Genomic DNA, 23,662 nt, shown 5'->3' on the forward strand with positions numbered 1-23,662 from the left:
CTGTCAGTGCTGCTATATAAGGGACTGCAAGAGGCTCAAGTCATGCCAGACGGAAGTATAATACAATAGTTGAATTTAAAAAAACACATTTAATTATTAATTAAAGCTTAATTTGGGAAATGGTCTTTATTGCATTCTTACATTGGTTCAGCTTGACACAATGTAAGTATGCTGGGGAAGCTGACAGTCACTGTAGTAGTCAGTGCTACTACAGTGATAGCCCCAGCTTTCAGGTCCTGCTGGGGTTCTGTGTGAGCGATTCCCTTTGGCACACTGATCACATGGGGGTCACTAACTTGGCACTGCTGCGATTAATTTTTGTTTTAATAATTCAAGGTTTTCTCTTGGATAAAGTTGAGAGGAGGAGCGGTGGTGTCAAGACCTTCAACTCGTCCAATCAGCAATCACGTTGTATTCATTGAGAAAATTATGAGGCATTCTATAAATGGTAGCAGTACCAAGCAAGTGACCCCCAATGGTCAGTGTGCAGAGGGGAAGCTGCTCGAATTAAGACCTGGAAGATTGTGGCCATCACTGTAAAAGCACTGACTACTACATTTATTTTCAGTTTTCCCAGCAGCCATTCAAGTATGATATATGCATAATTACATTTGCTATCTGAACCCATGCAATAAGGATCATTCCTGAAGTTCAGCTTTAGAGAATATAGAGCTACTGTACCAAAATTCAGCTTTGAACCTGTGGTGATATTTCTGTGGGAAAACATTTGTATAAAAAAAAAATAGGAAATCCTTTTTTGAAACCATTTTACTGTTATGCAGCATAAAGATTATTTTTATGTCTCTTCAAGGTCATTCCTGTTGGTTCTCAGCTGGCTAACAATGGTAGTGGGGTGACTTCCTTACAGTGCCTAGAAAACATGATTGGTGGATTGCGAAGCAAAGTAGTTGAGGTATGTAAAGTTTTGGGAAATGGATATTATCAGAATTAGGGGTCCTTGTCACACATAATGTTGTACATGAAGCACAATGGACCGGCTGTTTTGTAACAAACATTTTCCTTACATTTTTCTCAGTTACAGTAAGTCTTGCATAATTTTTGTAAGGTATAACTTATTACCTAATTATGTTGCTGTACACTGACATGTGTTCCCTGCATATAGCCATGTTTATTCATGGTGTAACCTTGGTACCTCAGAACTGAAGTATGATCAAATAAAACTTCTGTTTTTCTGCTTATAGATTCACAATCATTTCCCTCACAAGCCTGTCATTTTGCTTGGATGGAATACAGGAGCATTAATTGCGTGTCATGTGAGTATTGACTACCTGAGTGATGGTTTTACGATGTCTCTATTTAAAAATGTAATTTAAATATTAAATATTTTATCTGTAACCTGTATAGGCATATTTCAATTTGAAATGTTTATGGCAGCAGCATTGTGGGTTTTTTTTTTAGGGTCCTTTCACACGAGCGGACTCCACAAAGCTTATTCGCCTGCTCAGCGGGGGACCTGTCCAGTGATCCTCACTATGCAGGCAAATGACAGGTCCATGTCTGCTCCGCTTGTGCCGAGCGGACCTGGACACAGCTCGCTGTTCTCTATGGGGGGTTGGATGTAAAAGGACCACCTGTACGTTTACATCCGACTGTAATCAGATTTGATCCGCTAGACAGATGGGGAACAGATCCCCATCCGTCTGGTTTTTATTGGACCGGATACAGGCAGGTGTAAACTACATAAACAATTCATGTAAATGATATCCAGTAAGGTAGACTCTCGCTTTACATATTTCCTGGTAAATTTTGGTTGGGCTAGCACTTACTCAAGAATGGAGATGTCAGACAGAGCCATAGTTTTCATTATGTTTGACATGTGCTTCACTAATTTAAATTTTCACTAAACAAATAATTTTTTTTTGTGTATCTGTTGCAAAGCATCTTGCAGACTGCCAACAGTAAAGTAATTCTAAAGGTTCATTTTTTTTTTTTTTTTTTTTTTTTTTGTAAAATAACAAACATGTCTATACTTACTGTGTGCAGTGGTTTTGCACAGAGCAGCCTGGATCCTCCTCTTCTCGGGTTCCCCGCAGGCTCTCCTGGCTCCTCCTGTCTTGTCGGGTGCCCTTACAGCAAGAAGCTTGCTATGGGGGCACCTGTTGCTCCGTGTGTCCTTTCACACATGGAGCTGTGGCTTGGCCCCACCTCCCTCTTTCCTCATTGGCCGACTGGCTGTGATTGAGAGCAGTGGAAGCCAATGGCTCCCGCTTGCTGTCTCAGCCAATGAGGAGGCAGGGACTCGGAACAGGTGAGGCTGTTATTCTCATCGCTGGATCGCGATGAGACTTAAGTAAGTATTGCGGGGGCTGGGGGCACTGCTGCACACAGGTTTTTTTACCTTCATGCATAGAATGCATGGAGGTAAAAAAAACCTTCAGCCTTTACAGCCACTTTAAAGTGATTAAAAAAAAATGGCAAACTGGCAGGATTTTAATGCAGAAAAGACATACTGGAGTTGATTTACAAAAACTGGAGAGCGCAAAATCTGGTGCAGCTGTGCATGGTATCCAATCAGTTTCTAACCTCATCTTGCTGGAAGCTGATTGGTTACATTGCAGAGCTGCACCAGATTTCTCTTTCAGTAAATCAACCTTGCTACGTCTCTGGCATTACAAATCCATAACCTGCCTGTATTCCCTGTACACTGAGCTGCACACTGCCAAGATGAATGAATTCCTGTGCATGCACAGGAGTGGTGTCATCTCAGCCTGGTCAGTGAAAATGGCTGAAGATTAGTACCTGGAAACCTATCCAGATGAATATGACAGCAGCTGGCGGGGAGCCCCTGTAGTACATGCCGCTGAATAGAAGGTGAATATAGTTCCGCTTTAAACCTCTGCTTTACAATTAGCATTGTCAAACTGCCATTTGCCATTTGTACTCCTTCATTTAGCCATTGTGCTGCTTTTCTAATTCGTGCATGCCTCCTGCGGACCTTATTGATAATCCAATGGCAGACGGACAACTCTGCTGCTGTTTGCAGAACAGTGGCTTTGTGGTGTTATCCTGTAACAGCACCTACTATTACTGGCAAGCTTTCTAGATAGGAAAATGTGCACCAGAAGAACCAGAAAAGATTTTAACCTCTTGTGGACTGGCCACTGTATATGTATGGCTGGGCCGTTCATCTTGTTTTGTGAGAACATACTGGTATGTCCTTAGGATACTGTGAACCTGCACATGCACAATCCTGTGATCATATTGTGATGTGATACAGCGGATCACAGTAAAAGATAGGTACAGAGCCAATATACCACGTGACCGCTGTAACCAGTCACAGAATGCAAACAAAGGCTTCTGTTAGCAGTCTGTTCACACTAGGAAGTATTTTCACTCATTTATTTTGTCCAATTGAGAGCTGGTTCACACCAGATGCAGTCCAGTGTGTTTTTTTTGTTTTCTGTATCAAAAATGCATGCACAGTGTTTTCCATGAATTCCAGTGGCCCTAGTTCACACCAGCGCAGTCCGTTTCCAGGGCAGAAAACGAGTAGAATTTGCAGCATTTTTTCTGCACAGAACTGTACTGGAACACGGTAAAACGCATCAAAAATGCACCGGAACAGAGTGCGGTTTGAACTGGCCTTGATGATGGCCACCAATACAGGAGATCTCTCCAGTCATGTTACATTAAAACCCTTTTTTGCCCATGGTTCCTCTGTTAACTGTAAGCAAATCCAAAAGCTAATTTGCCAGTATATTTGGCAACATGCCTTACTGTAAAAAAAGCAACCTCAATACCAGCATGTTTCACTCCTTTCACTACAGCGCTGACACTTTGAAAACTACTCTGCCATGCAACACTGCAACCAAATTAATGTTTTATACTTTTTTATGGAGACATTAAGAAATTTTCTTTTCTTCTTGGAACAGGAAAAGGGTAAGATTAATCTCACCTTCTTTCCCATTGACCGAGAAATCTAGCAGGCCAAAAAAAAAAATGCCAAATGTTTCAAACAAAGAATTGAAGACTACCTGCTGTACATTGCTGCACCTTTTGTATTCTGGATACAAAATAGCAATTTCAGACAATGACAATAATTTGATAAGTAGAAAAAACTAACATTTATGTCTCGTTTGCTTAGGTGTCTTTGATGGAATATGTGACAGCTGTGGTGTGCCTGGGATTCCCTTTGCTGACTATGGATGGACCTAGAGGGGTGAGTACCTACTACCAAAAAAGACGTATAATAAGGGGAAACTCCAAGCAGAATTTCTAGGAAGACAGAAATTGATGCAGCTCTGTATTCATTAATATACACTTTATTTTCTTAAATGCAAGCAGTGTAAGTACCTTAAAGGCTAACTCTACCTTTGGCAACACAGTACAGCCATATTTAGGATGTAACATGTTGCTAAGGATCTCCACTCACCCTCCATCCTGCAGCAACTTTATTTTAAAATAAGTGCCCTGCCTGCACAGCTGCGTCATTCAAGTCCTGTTTACCACTGCAGCAGACGAACTTATAGTTCTCAATGGAATACAAGTACAGTAATCGGCTCACTCATAGACCATTGCCACTTCCTCCAGTTTTCTAAATGAAAGTCTTTACAGAGGAAAAGAGAGAGAGCTGGAAGAAGAGTATGCAGGAGCCTGGCATTGCATCCACAGTGCACAGATTGCAGGTGCAATGCTTTGTAGGTGGCTGTGAAAAAAAAAATAAATGCATATTTTTATCCTGCAAAAGTATGTGTATTTTTATTTATTTATTTTTTTTTAAAGTGAGCATATTTTAATATTTTAATTATATCTGATATTTGCCTCTTGCAGTCCCTTGTACAGCAGAGCTCAGACTGATGAAGTAGCCAATTAGTTGTGCTGCAGTGCAAGAAGCATGCTAATAGGAGTAGAGAGTAGGGTGACAGGGAGAAGAGCTTATCAGTCTGCTGCTTCTACATTTACTATTCAATCACAGTATGGGGGAGGAGCAAGACTTGTATTGTGTTTGGACTGTAGCAGAGTAAAGACAAGTTTCCTACCTTGCTGGACAGGTCTGTTCTGTGTGGCAGAACTGGAGAGGAAGCATACAGGTGGCACAAACACCTAGCACATTGTCCAAGGTTTATTAAAAATGAAAAAGACAAAAAAACTTACAAAATGAAGTTCATGCAAAAGCCTATAACGCCACAATGATGGCAGAGTGTCCAAGTTGTGGTGCGGTCGGCCTGCTGAGGCATCGCGCGCGCGCGTGCGTGCGTGCGTGTGTGTGTCTGTCAAGTGCATAAGAACCACCACCTCATGCACTTGTGCATGTATTTCATTTTGTGACTATGTTTTTTGTCTTTTTCATTTGTAATAAATGTTGGATAATGCACTAGGTGTTTGTGCCACCTGTGTGCTTCCTTTCCAGTTTTTGATGATTTCACAGTCTGAGGAGGGCTGCACCACCAAGAGTTTATCCATAGGCTATCAACTCATTGGTCTCCCTGGCTTTTTCCTGGCATTCAGCCCTTTTTTGAGGCATTGGAGAGAGAGTGCTGTTTATCCAGTTTGTGTGGCAGAACTGTGCAAAGCTCCGAACTGGATGGGCAGAAATTCAAATCCTTTGGCAGGTAAAACGGCTCCCATATACAGTGTATGTATTTATTTATTTTAGTTTTTATTTAGCTGATTAATGTTAAGCTTTAAATCTGAAAAAATATGGGAGGAACACAATTCATATATATAACTGTCTCCCAAAGCAGTTATATTCAGGGCATGCTGTGAAAGATAACTGTCTTAGTTTCTTGTCAGCAAAACAAGCCATTAAGGTGGTGTCCTAACTAATCACATCCGCAACACCCATGAAAACTGCGGATCAAACGGAGTCTAAAATGACAGCTTCCCTGGCTGTAAATGATAGGTTTAGTTTTGCTTTAAAGGTAATTCACCTACTATGTGACATCTTTCATGCCATTATTAACCACTTGCCAACCATGCTATAGCCGAATGATGGCTACAGCGCGGTTGTCCAGTTCTGGGAGGGTGTCATATGGCGGCCTCCCGCGCGCCCCCAGTGGTGCGCACCCGGCGCTCTCTGTGATTGCTATGTCCTACGGACACAGATGATCACATGATCAGGTAAAAGGCCAATCACAGCGGCATTTTACCACATGATCAGCTATGTCCAATGACACAGCAGATCACCAAGTAGATACAGTTGCTGGTTATCGGTAGCTCTTTCCTCATGCTGGGACAGCATGAAGAAAGTACTCCCGATAACCAGCAAATGACACAGAGGACATGTGTACCGATCATCAGGGCACTGATGATTAGTGCCCAGCAGTACCGCCAGTCAGTGCTGTCAGTCAGTGTCGCCTATCCGTTCCCATCATTGTTTCATATCAGTGCAGCATCAGCAATGCCCACCAGTGCTGCCTCATCAGTGCCACCTCATCAGTGCAGCCTCATCATTGCACAGCAGTGAAGGAGAAAAATTACCTGTTTGTAAAATTTTATAATAGAAACAAAGAAAAACTTTTTCTGTTTATAGTGCAAAAAATAAAACACCCAGTGGCGATTAAATACCACCAAAATAAAGCTCTGTGTGTGAAAAAATGATACAAATATCATATGGGTATAATGTTGCATGACCACGCAATTGTCATTCAAATTGCGACAGCACTGAAAGCTGAAAATTGACCTGGGCACAAGGGGGGGAAAAGTGCACAGTAGGCAAGTGGTTAAACTACACATGGAACATAGTTGAAATGGGCAACAGCTTAAATTTTTGTTCCAGTTTCAGCTGTCAGCCCAAAAATCTTTTGTGATTCCATTGTTGAGCCATGAGTCTGTGCATCTTTAGTAAATGTGTTATGTGAACCAATCACAAGCACTGCATTAGTTATAGTAGTTTTTTCAGAGACCAACACTTTTTCTCTGTAGGGTCTTTAGGTCTCTAGCCCCTTGAATATTATTCCTCTTCACAAGTCTTTGTTAAGCTACTATTGTGACGGGGGTCACTTTGGGTGGGGGGTTCATGGAACCCAGCTTACTATGCAGAGGTTGGGAGACCCCTATCTCAGCTCCCCATATCTCTCTTATGTGCAAATCACCCTGTGTCTTTTAGGGGCACAGGGTGATTAATGGACGCTGAGAATGCGGTTGGAATTACTTCAGATGGGACAGTAATATTTATCAGCCATATGAAGACTATTCCTGGCTGTTGATTCTGAACTAGACATGTGAATTGAAAGAGCTGATCAAGGTGGCCTCTCCTCTACTCCAATGTAGGAGTCAGACCATCTGCTCTATAGTGAGATCCTAATTCATCAAACCATTGTCTAGGTGTGAATTCCCATTCACCTTTTGTTTAGGTCACCCAGCTAGCTAACCTAATTAACTTACTATTTAGAGTGTTAAGTCTATTTCTATATATAGAAATATATATATATTTCTATATATAGCTCACTTGATCAGTCTCAGTGTGTATTGTATAAAAATCCAGTTTTGTGTTTAAAATAAAGAGTTGCATGTTCAGACAGACTGGTGTCCTCCAGTCTTGTATGGTCTGCTGTGGTGTCTGTTGTCTGTGTTTGGACGGGGAAGCAGTATTCTAACGGAAGTACTCAAGCGCAGTCTGGGTCGTTTCTGTTACAACTATTTTCTTTGTGTGTGTGTGTGTGTGTGTGTGTGTGTGTGTGTGTGTGTGTAAAATAAGATTTTACCTTTTGCATTTTTTTGTTTGTTTTTTTAATTCTCTATTGTTTTTTCAATAATCCTAGCATACAAACAGGACAGGACTGCAATTAGTCACTAGATGGCGACAAGTAGCCTTACAAAAAAAAAAATCAAACAATAAAGAACAGTGCTTGTGAATGTCACCACTAGAACCCACATAAATAAATGGTTAAGGATAAAGAAACCTCCCCATAATACAGTTACAGAGGTATTTTTTTAAAGAACAATCCACAACCTGTTATTAACACCATGTAATATAGATAATCGGTGCTACTTTGCAAATAAACAGAATCTCATAAAGCAAAGGATCAAGTCGAGGGACCCCAGGGACCAGCAGCTATTTGAGAATGCTCCAGTAATCTGAGATCGTGAGGGGAGAGGCTACCCACCCTCCCCAAACCATATCAAATATGTGAAATGCTCCCCTATTCAAATATGTGGCTTTATATAAAGGTCTTATTTACCAAGGCCTTCCAGGCCTCTACTGTTGAAGCTGCAGTTTTCTTCCAAAATAGAATGATGAGTTTCCTGGCATGAAAGAATAACAGGGTAAGTAGCGTGCATGTAGCTTTTGTGGGGCCTTAGTTACCTTCTAAACTTAATGGGAGATATATATATATCTGTATAAACATTTTTAGTGTATTAGTTGGTCACAAGCTGAGAAGAGCCTGGTAAAGGGTGCATGCCAGACGTCCTCTGTATCTAGATCAATGACCACTGACTCCCACCAAGACCTACACACACTTAAGAGTTTATTGGCTTCAGAGAAAATACATTTGTAAATAGTAGATTAGGGCTTGGTTATGACTCCTCCTTCCTTCTTTCTTCCTTTTTCTTATTCCTCCTCCTCTTCTTCCTCTTCCTCATCTTCCTCACATTGACAGATCTTATTGCTTCTAACAAGTTGGACTCTCTGGTCCTGCGCATTGCTATTTGTATCTTTTGCTGGTTTTTATACATTCAAAACTGGCACCTTCTCCCTAGAGGCTGGAGGATCTGCATGCTGCTCTTTAGCAATTGCTCACATCTTTGGTAACCGTTCCTGTGTCTGCAGAGGAGAAATTTCAGGGTTTTTACTTATTATACAGGATTTATATAGCGCCAACAGTTTGCTCAGCGCTTTACTTCAACCTAGTTCCGAATACCAGGGGCAACATTCGTCCTATCCTGGACCTGAAGTGCTGGAAGGCCTTCCGAAAGATTTGTATAAAATTAGCCATGCCAGTCATTGCATCCCTTCAACAGGTGTCTGCTGGTATCAGTAGACATCAAAGAAACTTATTCGCACATTCCCATTCTCCCCTCACACCAACATTTTTTTTTTTTTTACCTTTTGCAGTGGGACACTGTCGTTTTTTCATTTTGTAGCCTTTGCCATTTGGCCTATCCACTGCTCCTTAGGTCTTCACAAAGGTTTTGGTCCCTGTTCTGGTTCTTCTTTGCTTTCAGGGTGTCTACATTGTGGATTAACTGGATGACCTGCTATTTGAAGGATTGTTCCATCCATGCTTTGAGTGCCAACGTGCCTTGGACTGTGTAGACTCTGACAAATTTTGGGTGGTTCCTCAATCCTTAGAAGTCTGTGCTAGATCCAGCTTACAGTCACAATACTTGGGATTGATCCTAAACATTTCCTAGGCCCAGTTCTTTCTCTCCTTGGAAGGGCCTTACGCTCTCAAGCTCAGCTACTGCTATCCAGCGGTTGCCCCTCAGCATGCTTTGCATGAGAGTATTGGATAAGGTTACTCCTTTTCCTGTTAGGAACCACTTCACTAGGTCTGCAAAGTTTTCTTGGGCTTTCCAGCATAAAGCATCTGGTTTGAAGATTTGTAAGGCGGCAACATGGTCCTCTGTTCACAGATTTGCTACGTTTTTTCATTCAACAATGTGTGATGCAGAGATCTCCTCTGCCACCAGGGCCACCATCACTGGGGACAACCCAAACACATATAGGGGGCCCGGGAGTCCTGAGGGTCCCAGCCTCCTGGACCCCAACCATTGAGACTGAGGAGTTGTTGCTGCTGTAGTATTTTATATAATGTATAATAAATTTACAGTATTTTTTTTTCAAATTTTCAGGCGAAGGATTCTTTATATTTTATTACTATGGCTGTCAGTAAGCAGAGTGTTTTTTGGCAAAATTCAAGCTGGCTATAAATTTAAATGTTTGTTTCCTTAGGATGTTGATGATTCTCTCATTGATATGAAGACCCCAGTACTTTTTGTAATTGGTCAGAATTCGCTTCAATGTCATCCAGAGGCAATGGAAGATTTTCGAGAGAAACTTAGAGCTGATAACAGTCTTGTTATTGTTGGAGGAGCTGATGATAATCTTCGGTAAGAACCAAGGCGGCTTGTAATACATTGTCTTTGCTGAGCTATTTCCATGTTTGCTATACAGTTATTTTCAATGCTAGTATTCCATCTAAGGGAAAATGTTTGCTGGACACGTATTTTTCCAATTACTGTATGGCAGTGCTCTTGCTAAAAATCTCTGAAGGACAATAGTGACTTCTTTGCAGCATACGAATGACTGGAGTTTATTATTTTTTTCTTCATTTTGGGATTAGAGCAGGGGTCAGCAACCAATAGATTGTGGCCAGGTGACTGATAGATCATGGTGTGGGCTTGCTGACCCACCATCCCCAGACCATCAAACAGAGTGCAATGCAAAATGACTACTTGTAAAATTGGAGCTGTAGTAGGGAGCAAGAGCTGTATACGTCTGTCTCCTGTCCAATGCGGAGTGATGCCAACTGTACTCCACCCCTTATCCTGGCTAGCGGTCTCCAGAGGGGTGCCATCAGCAGGAAAAAGATCTTCAGGTCAGTGTGAAGCAATACACTGGGCTTAATAGTATAGGGCTGTTTTCAAATTGATGTGCTGCGGTTTACCCACACCACAGGTGCAGTGCAGTATACCTGCAGCTATCCTATGGGTTTGCTGTGCTTAGCCATAGACTTCTATTATATCCTGCGGGTTTGATGCACTTTATGAAAGCCCACCAAAACTCCTGAATGCAGGAGTTTCCGTGTGCTTTCAGAAAGTGCACCACACCTGCAGGATATAATAGAAGTCTATGGCAAAGTGCAGCTAACCCAGGAAAATTGCAGATGCAGTGCGCTGCACCCGTGGTGCAGGTAAACTAGCATGTCCGTGTGAAAGCAGCCTTATAGGGGACTCAGAACAATAAGGGTTCATTTACATTTGCAATTTGTGTGTTTTACAACCCCCCCCTGCTCCAACCACACCCCCTTTAGCTGCAGTGGCCACGGTTGGTTTATGTAGCCTCTTCTCCTATACAGAAAAATTATTTGCTCGCTAATTTAATATTTTTCTTTGTCTTTCAATCAACTGCTTGCTGTCTACTAATTCAAAAATAGAATCAGTGCCTTCTTATCAGTGCAACCTCTGTAAAACCTTGGGAGCTATACCAAAACCCCACGCTGTGGAGACAGCCTGTAAAGTTGCTTGGGGCTCACTTCTGCATGTGGTGGAACGCATGCAGGTAGCTGCAGGGTGCTTTATAAGTTCAGGGATATGATCCATTCCGATTCATAAACCAATAGAATAGGCAAATTATGATAATTGGGTTAACCCAGAAAGACTTTCAACCCTCCAAGACTCAAGCCATGCTCTATCTAGTGGAAGAAGTTCACTAAAAACTGGTCTGTCCCCATAGTAGACCTTGTCATCTCAGTCTTAAACCTCTAAAAACTTTGAGCCATTGTTAATGATTCTTTTAACTTTCCAGACCCAACTCTGCAACTGGTTATTGATTCCATATCTGTTTGCCAGACTGCTGCCAACTAGATTAAGCCTGGTACACATGGACAGAATATCGGCTGGTATTGGCTGGATCAACAGAAACTGGTTGACATTCGGCCCATTTGCACAGCAGCCTGTCCAACAGAAGCCAGGCAAACATCCGTCTTCTGTAGAACGGGCATGCTGGAAGAACGTCTGAAGATCGGGACACCGATTGGTGTTTTCTTGTGGGGGGGGGCAGGAAACGATAGCTTAGCAGATAGATTGCTGTATTAACATTGCATAGTTCTGCCTGGTAAAAGGTATGGGGGGGTTTTTTGCTATTCTTTGGAGGAGCTCTCAAGGAGGTCTCTGTACTTACTATGTTATGTTAGTGCAGCAATCTCTCAGCTGAGCTATTGTGTTCTGACAGGGGGGCCTCCCCCCTCTCGACAGAACACAGCAGTCAGAAGCTGGACAGACTTCTCTACACATTGGCCGAATGTCGGACGGTTCCTTGCTTCAGGATTTTTGTTAATCCTACTGGGATGAGCAAAAAAAAACTCAGTGTGTACCAGGCTTTAGTGCAATGAACAACCAGTAAGATCCTGTTTTCCAGGACTGAAACTTGGCAGAGCACTTGCAAGCGTTACCCTTACGCATTTGTGTTGATACCCTAAAACATGTTAAAACACAGTCCTCCAGAGTGACTTATCTCTATCAGGCTAAAAGCCTGCTCAGCTGAAGCTGATTACATTGCCTCACACGTATGCTCTTTGAAGGAGGACGTCTATTTGGTGAGGCACTTGACAAATTCCTAAGAGATGTCACAGAAGGAGAAGCACTTCTTCCATAACAGAAGATTCTAAAACTCCATTTTACAGGGGCTTCTACTTCCTCAAAAAGTAGAGTGCATCATCACTATCTTCAGGCTTCATTTTTGAAGTAAAAATTCAGTCATTTCTTTTGGTGCATGATTTGGAACACAAAACTTAACATGTCCACTCCCAAAACCCTCTTCACAATGAAGTCGGTGTCCTCACTTCTAAGAGTGAGGGAATGCCTGTTATAATTTGCCTTTTTATGGGTCACATACATCCCAGACCTGTAGGTTTAATTGGTGGTTAAAAAGCTCTACCTCGTCGTTTTCTCCTCTCAAACCAACCATCTCATTCAGATCTACAAACAACCCTGAACTATCTCTTGTTCCAGGTAACTGATGTCCAATTTCCTCTGGGGTACAGTTTCAAAAAATTCTATTCAAACTTGTAAAGTACCACAACACCAACCGGGCAATTTCTGTATTTAAAATCCCTAAACAAATACCTTTGTAAATTCCATGAAGGATTTTGGAACAAAAAGTCGGTTATTGCCTCTCTGAAACAACCTAGCAGTATCTACCTTGCAATAGATATCCAAGATGTTTATCTGCATATTCCCATTTACCCACCTCATCAGCACTTGCTGCACTTCGTAATAGGAGGCAAACACCCTTTGCACCTTCACAAAGGTACTTGCATCTTTCTTGCCTACTTTAGGATTCAGGTTACAAGCCTAGACACCCTTCTTCTGAAGGACCTGTCTTCCCTGCAACTAACTGAATAGGACTAAGGACCATTGAGTTGCTTCAAGGCTTCATTTGGGTAATTAACTTTGGACAATGTATTGTTTTACTTAGCACACATGAGACCATCAGTTGGGCCTAATATCGATTAACTCCACTACCCCTGTTCCTCTCCAGAAAGACCCTCTGACCTGTCAGCTGGGACCAGTGCTTGCTGATCACTGTCCCACCTGGGCTTTGATTTATCAGTCTTGCCCCTGCACACCTAGGGTTTTTCAGGGTCTTCCCCAATTCCCTTCACTAGTGTATTATCATAGCATCCCTATTGTGGGACACTCATGATCACCTACTGTTGAGAGACACCATTTGTCATAGTGGACAGCTAGTGCCGGATTGGTTGGTTGGTAGCTGGAAAGAGGATATACAGCATAGTTGCCTTCATGCCATTCTTCCTTGGTCTGGCAATTACCCATTTTTCAATTGTTGCTTAAGAGTCAGGTATCCAGAAGCCCCTTTTTTTTTTTTTTTTTTTTTTTTTTTAACCTAGGTCTTCTTGGACTACCGATTCCCTCCCTCTCTTCTGTTACTGATCTTGTTCCTGAGCAGTCTACTTTGTCTGCCTTTGAGGATCAGGACGAACCAACCGTCCAGTTCTGGGGCTGGTAAGAACTTCTCTTCCTACTTTTGGAAAGATCATTTCCTTGGAGAATTCTTTTTTTTTTTTTTTTTTTGCTTAAAGGCTGGATTTCCAGAACAGGTGGTGCCTCCTACATTGCAGGATCATTCCCTGGGAAAGTATCCTTAAAATCACAACGGTGCATCAAAGTACTTGCCTATGCCTACCCTCTAGGAGGAACATGAGCTCTTGTGATAAGAGAGTTGTTTGCACCCTGCCTTGGAGGAGACCCTGTATTCTAGTTATGTTTACCCTGTTTCTGTTAAATGTGATTTTCTGGAGACCAGTTCCTTTTAGTTGGTTACTTCTGGACAATGGGAAGTGATCCAGGCACTAAAGTACATTTCAGATCTTGCGCTGCAGGTGGAAGATGTTAGAGGAGGGCCCAGTGATCAGCTCTGCTACCTGCATGCTGAACAAGCTAGCTTTTAGATGTAGGCATCCTCCGGTAATGACAAGGAATGCCTTTATTCCATGGGATCTGTTCACCTAGGTTTAGGCCCTTCTTCTTTAAAGGTGAACTCCAGCCTATCTTTCAGTCATGCACAGTTGTACTGGCTTCTCTCCTGTACTGAAATTGCTTACTCTAATTTCTCTGCACAATATGAGCTTCTCACAGTGTGCATTAGAAGCTGCAGAAAGTCAGATAGAGCCCGCCTCATTTCCTGACTGGAGGATGTGCCCCATCTAGCTTTTTCCTCTCAGCCTTACTGTCCCTGGCTTGTCCATTTCATTCATTAGATTTCAGTTCTTTCAATTATGGTGGATCATCATTACATGTGAGTGTTACGTTTGATGGTCTGCATGCAAATGTAAACAAGTTTTATTTAAAAATGTCATTAGCTTGTTGATGGGGGGGGGAAAGGAACCAGAAAAGTCAAAATATAAGCAGATTAAAGTTCAGCTTTAACTGTTCTGGAGGCTTGTGAAGAACACCCTTCTGGTGCACTCTCCTGTGTGGTTTTACCCTCATCCTGTTGCTCGACGGGTCCTGATTCTTTAGGAGGCAGGCGCACCTCTAGTCTTGTGACTATGTGAGGGTTCAGGATTCCTGAGCAGTTTTCACTCTGGAAAAGTGAATGTCTGTCCTAGCATTTTTTTCCCAGTTGGTGCACCCCACACGCCTTTTTTCTTGTGTTGTTTTTTTTTTTTTTTTTAAACTAGGGTTTTAATTTTTGATGTCCTTTCCCAGTTCTTGTAGGGTGTTCTTAAGCTTGGCTGTTAGTAATTGTTTGTTCTGTCTATCTCCACTCATTGTGATCAAATTTCAACAGTATCCGAAGAACGTCTTTGGAAAATGATTAAAGGATGTAAACAAATCTTGTCTATGTACAATTGTATTGTTATAATTTATGCTTAAATATCTTCACTTCATCCAGTTGCAAGATTGGTATTTAATTCTTGTAGTTCAAAACTTAAAAAGTCTAATACTTAATAATTTAAAGCACCAATTTAGCTGCTGATCAGTGTTGGCATAAACTGTAAGATATTGAATAAAACAAACAAAGGATTAAATTAAAGTTCCCCCTATTAGAACTTGCACATAACCTGTGATAATATCAACTAACGATCATATACACTTGAAATAAAGGCCTCACATTGCAAGGTACGCACTTTGTATCCCTGAGACTTGTTGGTTAAATGACTCCTTTAAAAGGAAAAAAAAAGATGTATTTATGTGCAAAAAACACACAAATCTTAAAGTAGTAGTAAACTTACGGGGAAAAAAAAAACCTTTCCCTGCAAGATAAACCCATAATGTGCTAATATGTATCGCAAATGGCTGAATATTTTGTGTCATTAAAAAAATCTAATCTGTAGTCGCAACAGATTGATGCAGCACCACGAGTATGAATCAGCAGATGCATCACAGGTCTTGGCAAGTCAATATATTCAGTTCCGACAGCTTAATTGGAGCAGGCAAAAATATAGCCAACTGGGACTGTTGTGCATTTTAGTCAACTAATACTACAAAAAGCCCTGCAGGTAGACAAGTGTGCATTTTGTGCCTTGAGGTGCATTGCATCGAGTTAGGAAACCCATTCAAAAGTAATGGGGTATAGAGCACATTAACATCCAGAAATGTTGGCCTTGTAGCATTTGTTGAAATATATCACAATGCACGCTGAAAAACTTGGCGTTTGATAACCCCAGCATTGGTGTCAGTGGCAATAATCGTAATCCTTAGCATTGATCTTCTAGATTGTAAGCTCGCAAGAGCAGGGCCCTAGAACCCCTCGTGTATTGTATTGTTTCTGTCTTGTCTCATGTTCTGTCCCCCTTGCTATTGTACAGCGCTGAGCAAACCCTTTGGCACTATATAAATACTGTATAATAATAATTGATGTCTGTGGATGCCATAATAACCCTCACTACTGGTGTCGGTACTGTTAACAATCCCCTCCCCCAAATTGGTGGTCGAAGGCAGTGAAATTCAACCCCTCATGACCTCTAATGTGAGGGGGAATGGATGATTAACTTTCACTGCCGTAGGTACAAATACAGGAGAGGGGGTGGTTAAATATCACTGCCATGACTACCAATGCACCTCCTGTGCAGTATGGGTGGTTTAGATTTCACTGCCAGTAACCACAAATGAGGGGAGGGGGGGGGTCATGACAGTAAACCCAGTTCAGTTACTCATCCTTGTTGTCAACGAGCTGCAAACCGTTGCCACCTCCATTGTGCATGCTCTGCCAGTGGACACTGTTCACTGCCCCTTTTCTCTACAAGCCACCCTAAGGCATCCGCAACCACTCACACCGAAAAAATGCAGGACCCCCTAATGGCACGCCGCCAACACTAGAAATTGCACTCGTACTGGGAGCCTGGGTTCCCACACGTGCTGCGATTTCAAAAATAGTGCAGGGACTTCTTTCCTGCATGTCTCAGGGCATGGCAGCTCATTCAAATGAGGTGAGGTGTGAACCTAGCCTAAGTGACTCTTTGCATCATCATGGGGGCAGCTCCAGCATAGCATGTAGGTGCACACGTCCACTATGTCTCCCCCTCTCCACACCGTGTCATAATTGTGTGATCGAGTGGGGCAGATCTAGCAGGGATGATTTAGATCCTTTGTCTTCCTGCTAGCTGCCCTACATGACACACATTACATAAGCTTCTGGGCTGTGATATACATTGTGACTGGCAGCAGCTCATCCAGAGAGCCTTGCTGCCAGTTTTTTTACAATCACACAATACATTTTTTTCACATGTAACCACAACGTCACCAATTGGCTCTGTGCAGGCACAGGTAAAGTCTTTCTACTTCCCCGTGTGTTTATTTCTAGCTCTGTCACAGGATTATCCCTCACTCTTCCTCCAGATCCCAGAGTCCGAGGTAGGGAGTGTTTGAGAGATGTCACATGTCCACAGTATATGAACTTTTCTACAAAGGTATTTGAGGTAAGAGAGGTTGATTGCTAGGAAGTTCGTACTCAGGGATTATTATTACTTAAATCAACCACAAATTGAATGGCAGCAATTTGCATAGTAATATGTTCTATTTAAAGTGATTGTAAAGACTGAAGGGTTTTAACCTTCGTGCATTCTATGCATGAAGGTAAAAAAACCTTCTCAGTGCAGCATCCCCCCCTAATATTCACCTAAGCTCCCTCCCAATGTGCACTGGATTCTCAGCTATCCCTGGACTCCCTCTCCTCCTTGGCTGAGACAGCAGCGGGAGCCACATATAATCAAGTGAGGAACCAATGGTGGGCTTGCGTATTAGAGAGCGTATTTCCAAGCTCTGTCAGAAAACACCCTCTGTCGAAAGATTTTTACAGGTGGTGGGTATAACAGGAACTTTTAGACATTATAAACTTGTAGATAATAAAATAAAATACCATAGTAGCTTGACTAATCTTAATTACTCAAAGTGAATATATAGTAGGTTGCATATGTTTTCTTTATTAATGATGGCCAGGAAAAAATGTATACAACAATAAATATTCTTTATAAAAAAAAAAAGGTTTAAAAAAAAAAAAAAAAATTGTAAACGTGAACTCTAAAAAAAAAAACAAAAAAAAACAAAATAATAAAACAAACCCACAACCATAGTAGTCAGTGATTTCCTGGAGAGCTTTAGTAGGTCACTGATTGTTTTTGTTTGTTGACTAGAATTGTTTGATGAGGTTATTTAGAAATGCCCTTATTTTTTCAGAATATTATGCAGTGCGACTGCTGAACAAATATTGCATTGGACAAACATTTTTTACAGTTGTGTAAATTCTGCAAAAAAATTTCAGTACTTGAAATTGTCACTCATACGCTTTTATTTTGGAAAAAATCCTTTCTTGTGCTTCAAAGTATGGTATGTTGCTTTTACATTATTTTAATCTGTTCTCCCAGGATAAGCAAGATGAAGAAAAAAACAGAGAGTCTGACCCAAAGTATGGTAGACAGGTGCATTCAGGTAAGACTAACTTTGCTTCTGTATTGGTTTATGCAGTATTTTATATGTTTCTGTTATGGTTAGTACCATATTACTTGCATAAAATGCAGGGTGATAGTGTGTAATTTTGTGTAGAGAATATTTTTTTGACTGTCAAGCTTAGTGTTTTGTGGTACCCTATGATTTACCGTAGCTAAATGCTGACACGCAAACATACATTTTCAGTTTTAGGCTCCATGCACACTGGGCGTTTTAATAATGCTAGTGATGTGACTTTTTCAGCGGTTTTTAGCATTTTTGTGTTAGCATTTAGTGGCGTCTTGTTGCGGTTTTTTGTATTCACGGTTTTTATTTGACAAAAAAAAAATTTTTTTTGGTCAGTAAAAGTACAAAAATGCTGGTTCACCGCATTTTCCACATTTTTCAGCGTTAGAGCATTTTTACAGCTAAAAAAATCCTCTAAAAACCCACTATTTCTGGGGGGGTTCCAACCAAAAAACGCCACTGCCAAAAAACGTTGATTACAGTCTATGTGTGCATGGACACAAGATAACAAGCTAGGGAGTTTACTGGCTGTATAAAAAAAACAGCAAAAGCCAAAAACAGCCGCTGTAAAGATGTCCAGTATACATGAGGACTAATAATCTCCACTGTAATACAGATCAAAGCAAACATCAGTAACTGACACTTTTGTTTTAATGCCATGTTAATTTAGGTGTTCAGCTTAGTTAGCCCATTTATCTGATTATATAATGTATATAAAGAAAGAAAGAGATGACTAGCGATAGAAAAAAGCTGGCAAAAAAAAACTAAATCGGGTAGACAAAGTTTGGAGAAGGGGGGGAGGGTGGGTCGGAATAGGCATTAACATGATATCTATGTACTGTAAGGTTTGAGATCAAGTGTTAAGTTAAGATGCATTGAAAAGGTTTGTATTTAGGTGTCAAGCTAATCTCTAATCGAGAAAACCAATCTGGTCGCAGTGGATGGCTTGATGCTTTTTAAGGTTGTGTATGAATGAATGTATTTTCAAAGAATGAACTTTTTCTTGTGCAGTATAATGCAGTAGACCTTTTCTTACTGATGCATCACCTTTTCACTTTGGATTCTTTGAACAGATCAATTAGAACTGGCCCATAGCTGGCATCTTCTTGTTTTGGGGAAGGGGGGGGGGTCTCTGCAAATGTCTTGCACAACAATGTAGTGTGTTGTGCTGTAACATGCAGTGCCATCAAGTGCACTGCTAAAAATGGAGGCATGCTGCATTTCTGCCGCCATGCATCAGAACAAAAATCACACCAGCATTGTGGTGTGAATTAGGCACACAGAAACCAATTGTTTTCTCTTGGCCTTATCCAGTGTGAAAAATAAAGGTCATCACTTATAATGACATAATGTGAGCAAGCTCTTAAAGCAGAACTTCAGTTGGACTCCAAATTCCCCTCCTCTTTGGGCATCATCATTATGGCACATGCACAGGGGACTTTACACACACATGCAAAGACAAAGAAGGTTTTGGACATCCCCGGTAGCAGTCTTTGCATGGGAAACTCCCATGCACAAATGTACCACAGGGTGCTCTCGGGGACCCGAGCCCTGCAGCACATTTGCGCACATGCCGTGGGCAGGAACAAAGTCTTTTGCCTGGATGAAAAATGTAGAATTGCTGCTTTGTGACACACATAAAGTACTTTTAAGAAAAATGTCCATTGGTAAGGTAAGGAAGGGGGAGGAGGCAGGGCAGCACAAGTCATGGTCACCCTTAAGTCTTGTACTGACTACTAATTTGGGGTCCATGCACACTGGCTTAAAAAAAAAAAACGCTGCTCCTAGAGGAGTTTAACGTTTTGTCTGTAGAAAGCATTAATGTTATCCTATGTGTCCATGCACAATAAGTTGTTTAGGAGCATATTCTAAGCTCTGCGTTTAGAGGCAGAAAACCCTTTTTGTTTTGCGTTTTTGAAACGTACCTAATTGCTAGTACAAAACAGGTTTTTTTTTTCTGCCAAGAGCAGTGATGTTTTTTAAGCTGCTGTGCATGGACCATAAAGGGTAATTTTAACCAAAGTTGTTATTTGCATATCAGAGGTAGGGACTTTCCTATGTATTTTAGGGCATCCTTGTACCTCAGACTGCTGGGGCTTTTAAATAGGCATTGTGTTGTTTGTGCAGTCACCCAGATGCTGCTTTTCCTTATTATTTCTGCTTTTAACATGAAGTTGGATTCACCTAACGAAATATAGCACTTTTCTCTTACATTCATTGGTAGACACAGCTCTTCTGATTGTTGACCATATGGTTTTATAGCGGCACCTACAGGAGTAGGACAAGAGGCAGAAGAAGAACACAGCACCACCTATGGGCAGTCTTAGGCCCTTTCACACGGGCGGTTAGATTTCTGCTTTTAGCTGCGTTTAGAGGAACTTGCTTACCACAGCTAAATGCAGACAGTGCATCCCTATGGCTCCATTCACACACTGCGCTTAGCAACTTTTTCATAACATACGGTTTTATGCGTCCTGGAAAAATAAAGTTGACTGTGTCCAGGAGCGATGTACCACAGTTAATCGCAGTACAAAATAAAAAATAAGTAAACCGTTGCATTAGAATAGGCAAGAATTTTACTACCGCAGCTAAACGCAGCCGCATGTAGAAGCACGTAAATGCAGATAAAAGCAATGTACAAACGCAAGTGATCTCTGTGCCAGGAGTGTTTTGGAATTTCAAAATAAAGAAACTTCCATTTACAAGCGGCAGAACAACCGATTGTGTGAAAGAGGCCTTAGCTGGTATAAACCTTCTCTCCATTATAGGCAAGCCAGATAAATCTTCCTACTGTTTCAGGAGGACCTCCTTTTCCTGCTAAGACCAATGGTTCCATAGTTTTTCTTTTTTCCTTTGTTCCTGGTATTTTTTCTGCAGAGGTCGTCAATCAGCAGTCTGGCTGGATGACTGACTGAATAATCTAGATCAGGGGTTTCAAATTCAGTTTCAACATGGGCTGCATCAGCATTATGGTTGCCATCAAAGGGCCTGTTGTATTTGTAAGACTAGATGTCCAGAGTGCACCCACCATCCTTACATCTGATGTCAAGAGCTCCCCCACTATCAGACATCAAGAGTCTTATCATCCTCCCTTACATCGCTGTGCACCCCCCTTACCTTGTGCTGCTGCTGGGAAGAAGCTGGAGGAGAAGCTAGAGAGCAGAAAGTGCAGGGTCTGAAGAAGGACCAGAGTAGGACTGGATTCAATTGCAGGAGTCTGCTGAATGTTGAGACTAGAGAAGGCAGAGATGCGGGGGGGTGCTGCAGCTGCACAGAGAGGCACAGGATCTATAGGAGGAATTCTGTCATCCTCACTGCTGCCGACTGCTTAGACAAGGTGGGGATAGACAAGTGGGGTGTTGCAGGAGAGGTGTGAGGGCGACATGAAATGACCTGGTTGGCCAGACTCGGCCCACAGGCCTTGTGGTTAACATGTGATCTAGGTCCAGTAGTCACCCCAACCTGGCCAGTGAGCGCATGCAGATCTGTAGCTACGAGCCGAATCAGCTGTGACAGCCCTATCTTGGACCAGGGCAGCCAGCGAGTTAAACGTCTTGTAGGGGCAAATATGACCAGGCACCTGATGTCTGTGTCACAGTGCCAACATGACTGAAAGCCCGACCACCCCAGTGGGAGGCGAATCTCTCTCAGGAGTGTTACCAGCAACCTCCATAGATAGGTAAGTAGATGCCCTCTCCCCTGGGGCAAGGGTACTTCCCTGGGGTGGTTGGCCCAGCGGGGGTCAGTTTCCTCCATTCCCTGTTACAGCACTCTCCACCAGGGCGGTTAGTGCTTCTTGGGCGTTCTGACATCTGGAGTCTGTCTCAGGTTGCAAGGCAGCTAACTGGTAATCTGTGCACACTTTTTCAATTTGAAGTTGATGTGTTTGCATCTTTGGATGTTTGTTTTGATTGCAAGGTTTTGCAGGCCGCTGTTTTTAGGTTCCTTGTTTCCCCTTGGTGGGGGGGGGGGGTATGTTTTGGCTTTTTGGCATGATTGCTCCTGTTTTTGTTTGCCCACTGCTTTGGGACATAGCTCTGGTCAATTATCAGAACAGCTATGTCTGTCCATCAATGTACATAAGAAAAAACTGAATTTTTTGTTACCATAAAATCCCTTTCTCTGAGTTCACAGACACCGCACCCACCCCTCTATTTGAGTATTCTATCTTTCTTGCACTGCTTTGTGACTAACTAGCTATAGCAGAGAGGGGATTTACATCAGCTAGGACTGCCCATAGGTGGTGCTGTGCTCTTTTCTGCCTAGTGTCCTATTCCTGTAGGTGCCGCTATAAAACCCTATAGTCAAGAATCCGAACATCTGTGTCCGTCAATGAACTCCAAGAAAAGGAGTTTTACAGTAACAAAAAAAATCCAGTTTATTTAATATATTTACTTATGTATTATAGCTATAATTATTAAATGTTAGAATTAATTTTAAAGTGATCTTCAATCTTCCTTAGGAGACTTGTTAAGCTGTTCCCCTAACTTTACAGTGAGTTATGCCTGCCCTCATACAACACAGTTAAATATATGAAGGGTTAAACTGCAATATTACGGCTCAACATTAGCACCATTGCAGGCAAAATTTTAAACCATAGAGTTTCACACAATAGAATAGAGATGCTTAGCAATGGATTCCTCTATGTAATTCTAAAAACATTGTTACAATTATTGTTTATCTTGGAAATCCCCTTCAACGCAGATGTACCTGGGTTCTTTACTCTGTGATTATGATCAGTAACTACGTTTTTGCAATACACTGCTCGGCTAGAGGGGAAGGTCTCTTTGGAGTAACAGTCTTCCTGTACCAGAAACAACGTATTTGTTCTTGTCATCTACCCAGTATAAACAATATTACTGCCAGTAAAAATTTTAAGATGAACCGCCTAATTCTCAGTTGTCATTTATTGTTAAAAGTGACACTAAACAATATCTTCATTCTCCAATAATAATCTATATACATCCCCTACCTAATGATCCTGTTATCTACAGTTAGGTCCATATATATTTGGACACAGACACAATTTCAGTTTTTTTAAGGTATTTACCAAAACATATTCAAGATATAGTTATATATATATTTTTTTTTTTTTCAGTGGTGTTCCTTAACCTCTTGCCGTCCGCCTGCTGTTTATAAACGGCAGGGCGGTGGCAGTCCAAGGTCGGGTTGCCGTTCCTAAACGGCACCCGCCTTTTCTAGCTGTGCGCGCTCCCTAGGAGCGCGCACCACCGTGATCCGGTGTCCGCTGTGTCCTCCGGACACAGTGAAACACCGATCGTCGGACGGGACCTCTGTACGAGGTCCCGGTCATGTGATCACTGATTGGCGAATCAGTGATCACATGCAAAGTAGTAAACAAGATGTCACTTGTGACATCATTGCTTACTACGTGTGAAATCTGTGAATGATCACAGAGGTCACATGGTACAAGGATATTCACAACAGCCTTGTACCATGTGACAAGCTGTGACCAATCACAGCTCACTCAGTATTTCTCAATGACTGCAAGAATGCAGACAGAGAGAAAGAGAAATGATTGCTTTTACATCCTATA

At 41.8% G+C, this 23,662-nt stretch overlaps 1 protein-coding gene across 2 annotated transcripts in view; it reads left to right on the top strand.

Annotated features, from left to right (window-relative positions):
• The window catches only part of KANSL3 (KAT8 regulatory NSL complex subunit 3), a 99,303-nt gene that overhangs the window by 20,133 nt on the left and 55,508 nt on the right, over positions 1 to 23,662 (top strand). For both annotated transcript variants that reach the window (XM_089681712.1, XM_089681713.1), the window contains exons 8-12: positions 812 to 913; positions 1,203 to 1,274; positions 4,106 to 4,180; positions 9,860 to 10,017; positions 18,018 to 18,081. In XM_089681712.1, coding sequence (XP_089537838.1) covers positions 812 to 913; positions 1,203 to 1,274; positions 4,106 to 4,180; positions 9,860 to 10,017; positions 18,018 to 18,081 — 471 coding nt within the window. The remainder of the gene's footprint in view (positions 1 to 811; positions 914 to 1,202; positions 1,275 to 4,105; positions 4,181 to 9,859; positions 10,018 to 18,017; positions 18,082 to 23,662) is intronic.

Source organism: Staurois parvus, unplaced genomic scaffold (assembly GCF_062004578.1).
Source record: "Staurois parvus isolate SC_StPar_1 unplaced genomic scaffold, SC_StPar_1.0 ptg000276l, whole genome shotgun sequence".
NCBI lineage: Eukaryota > Metazoa > Chordata > Amphibia > Anura > Ranidae > Staurois > Staurois parvus.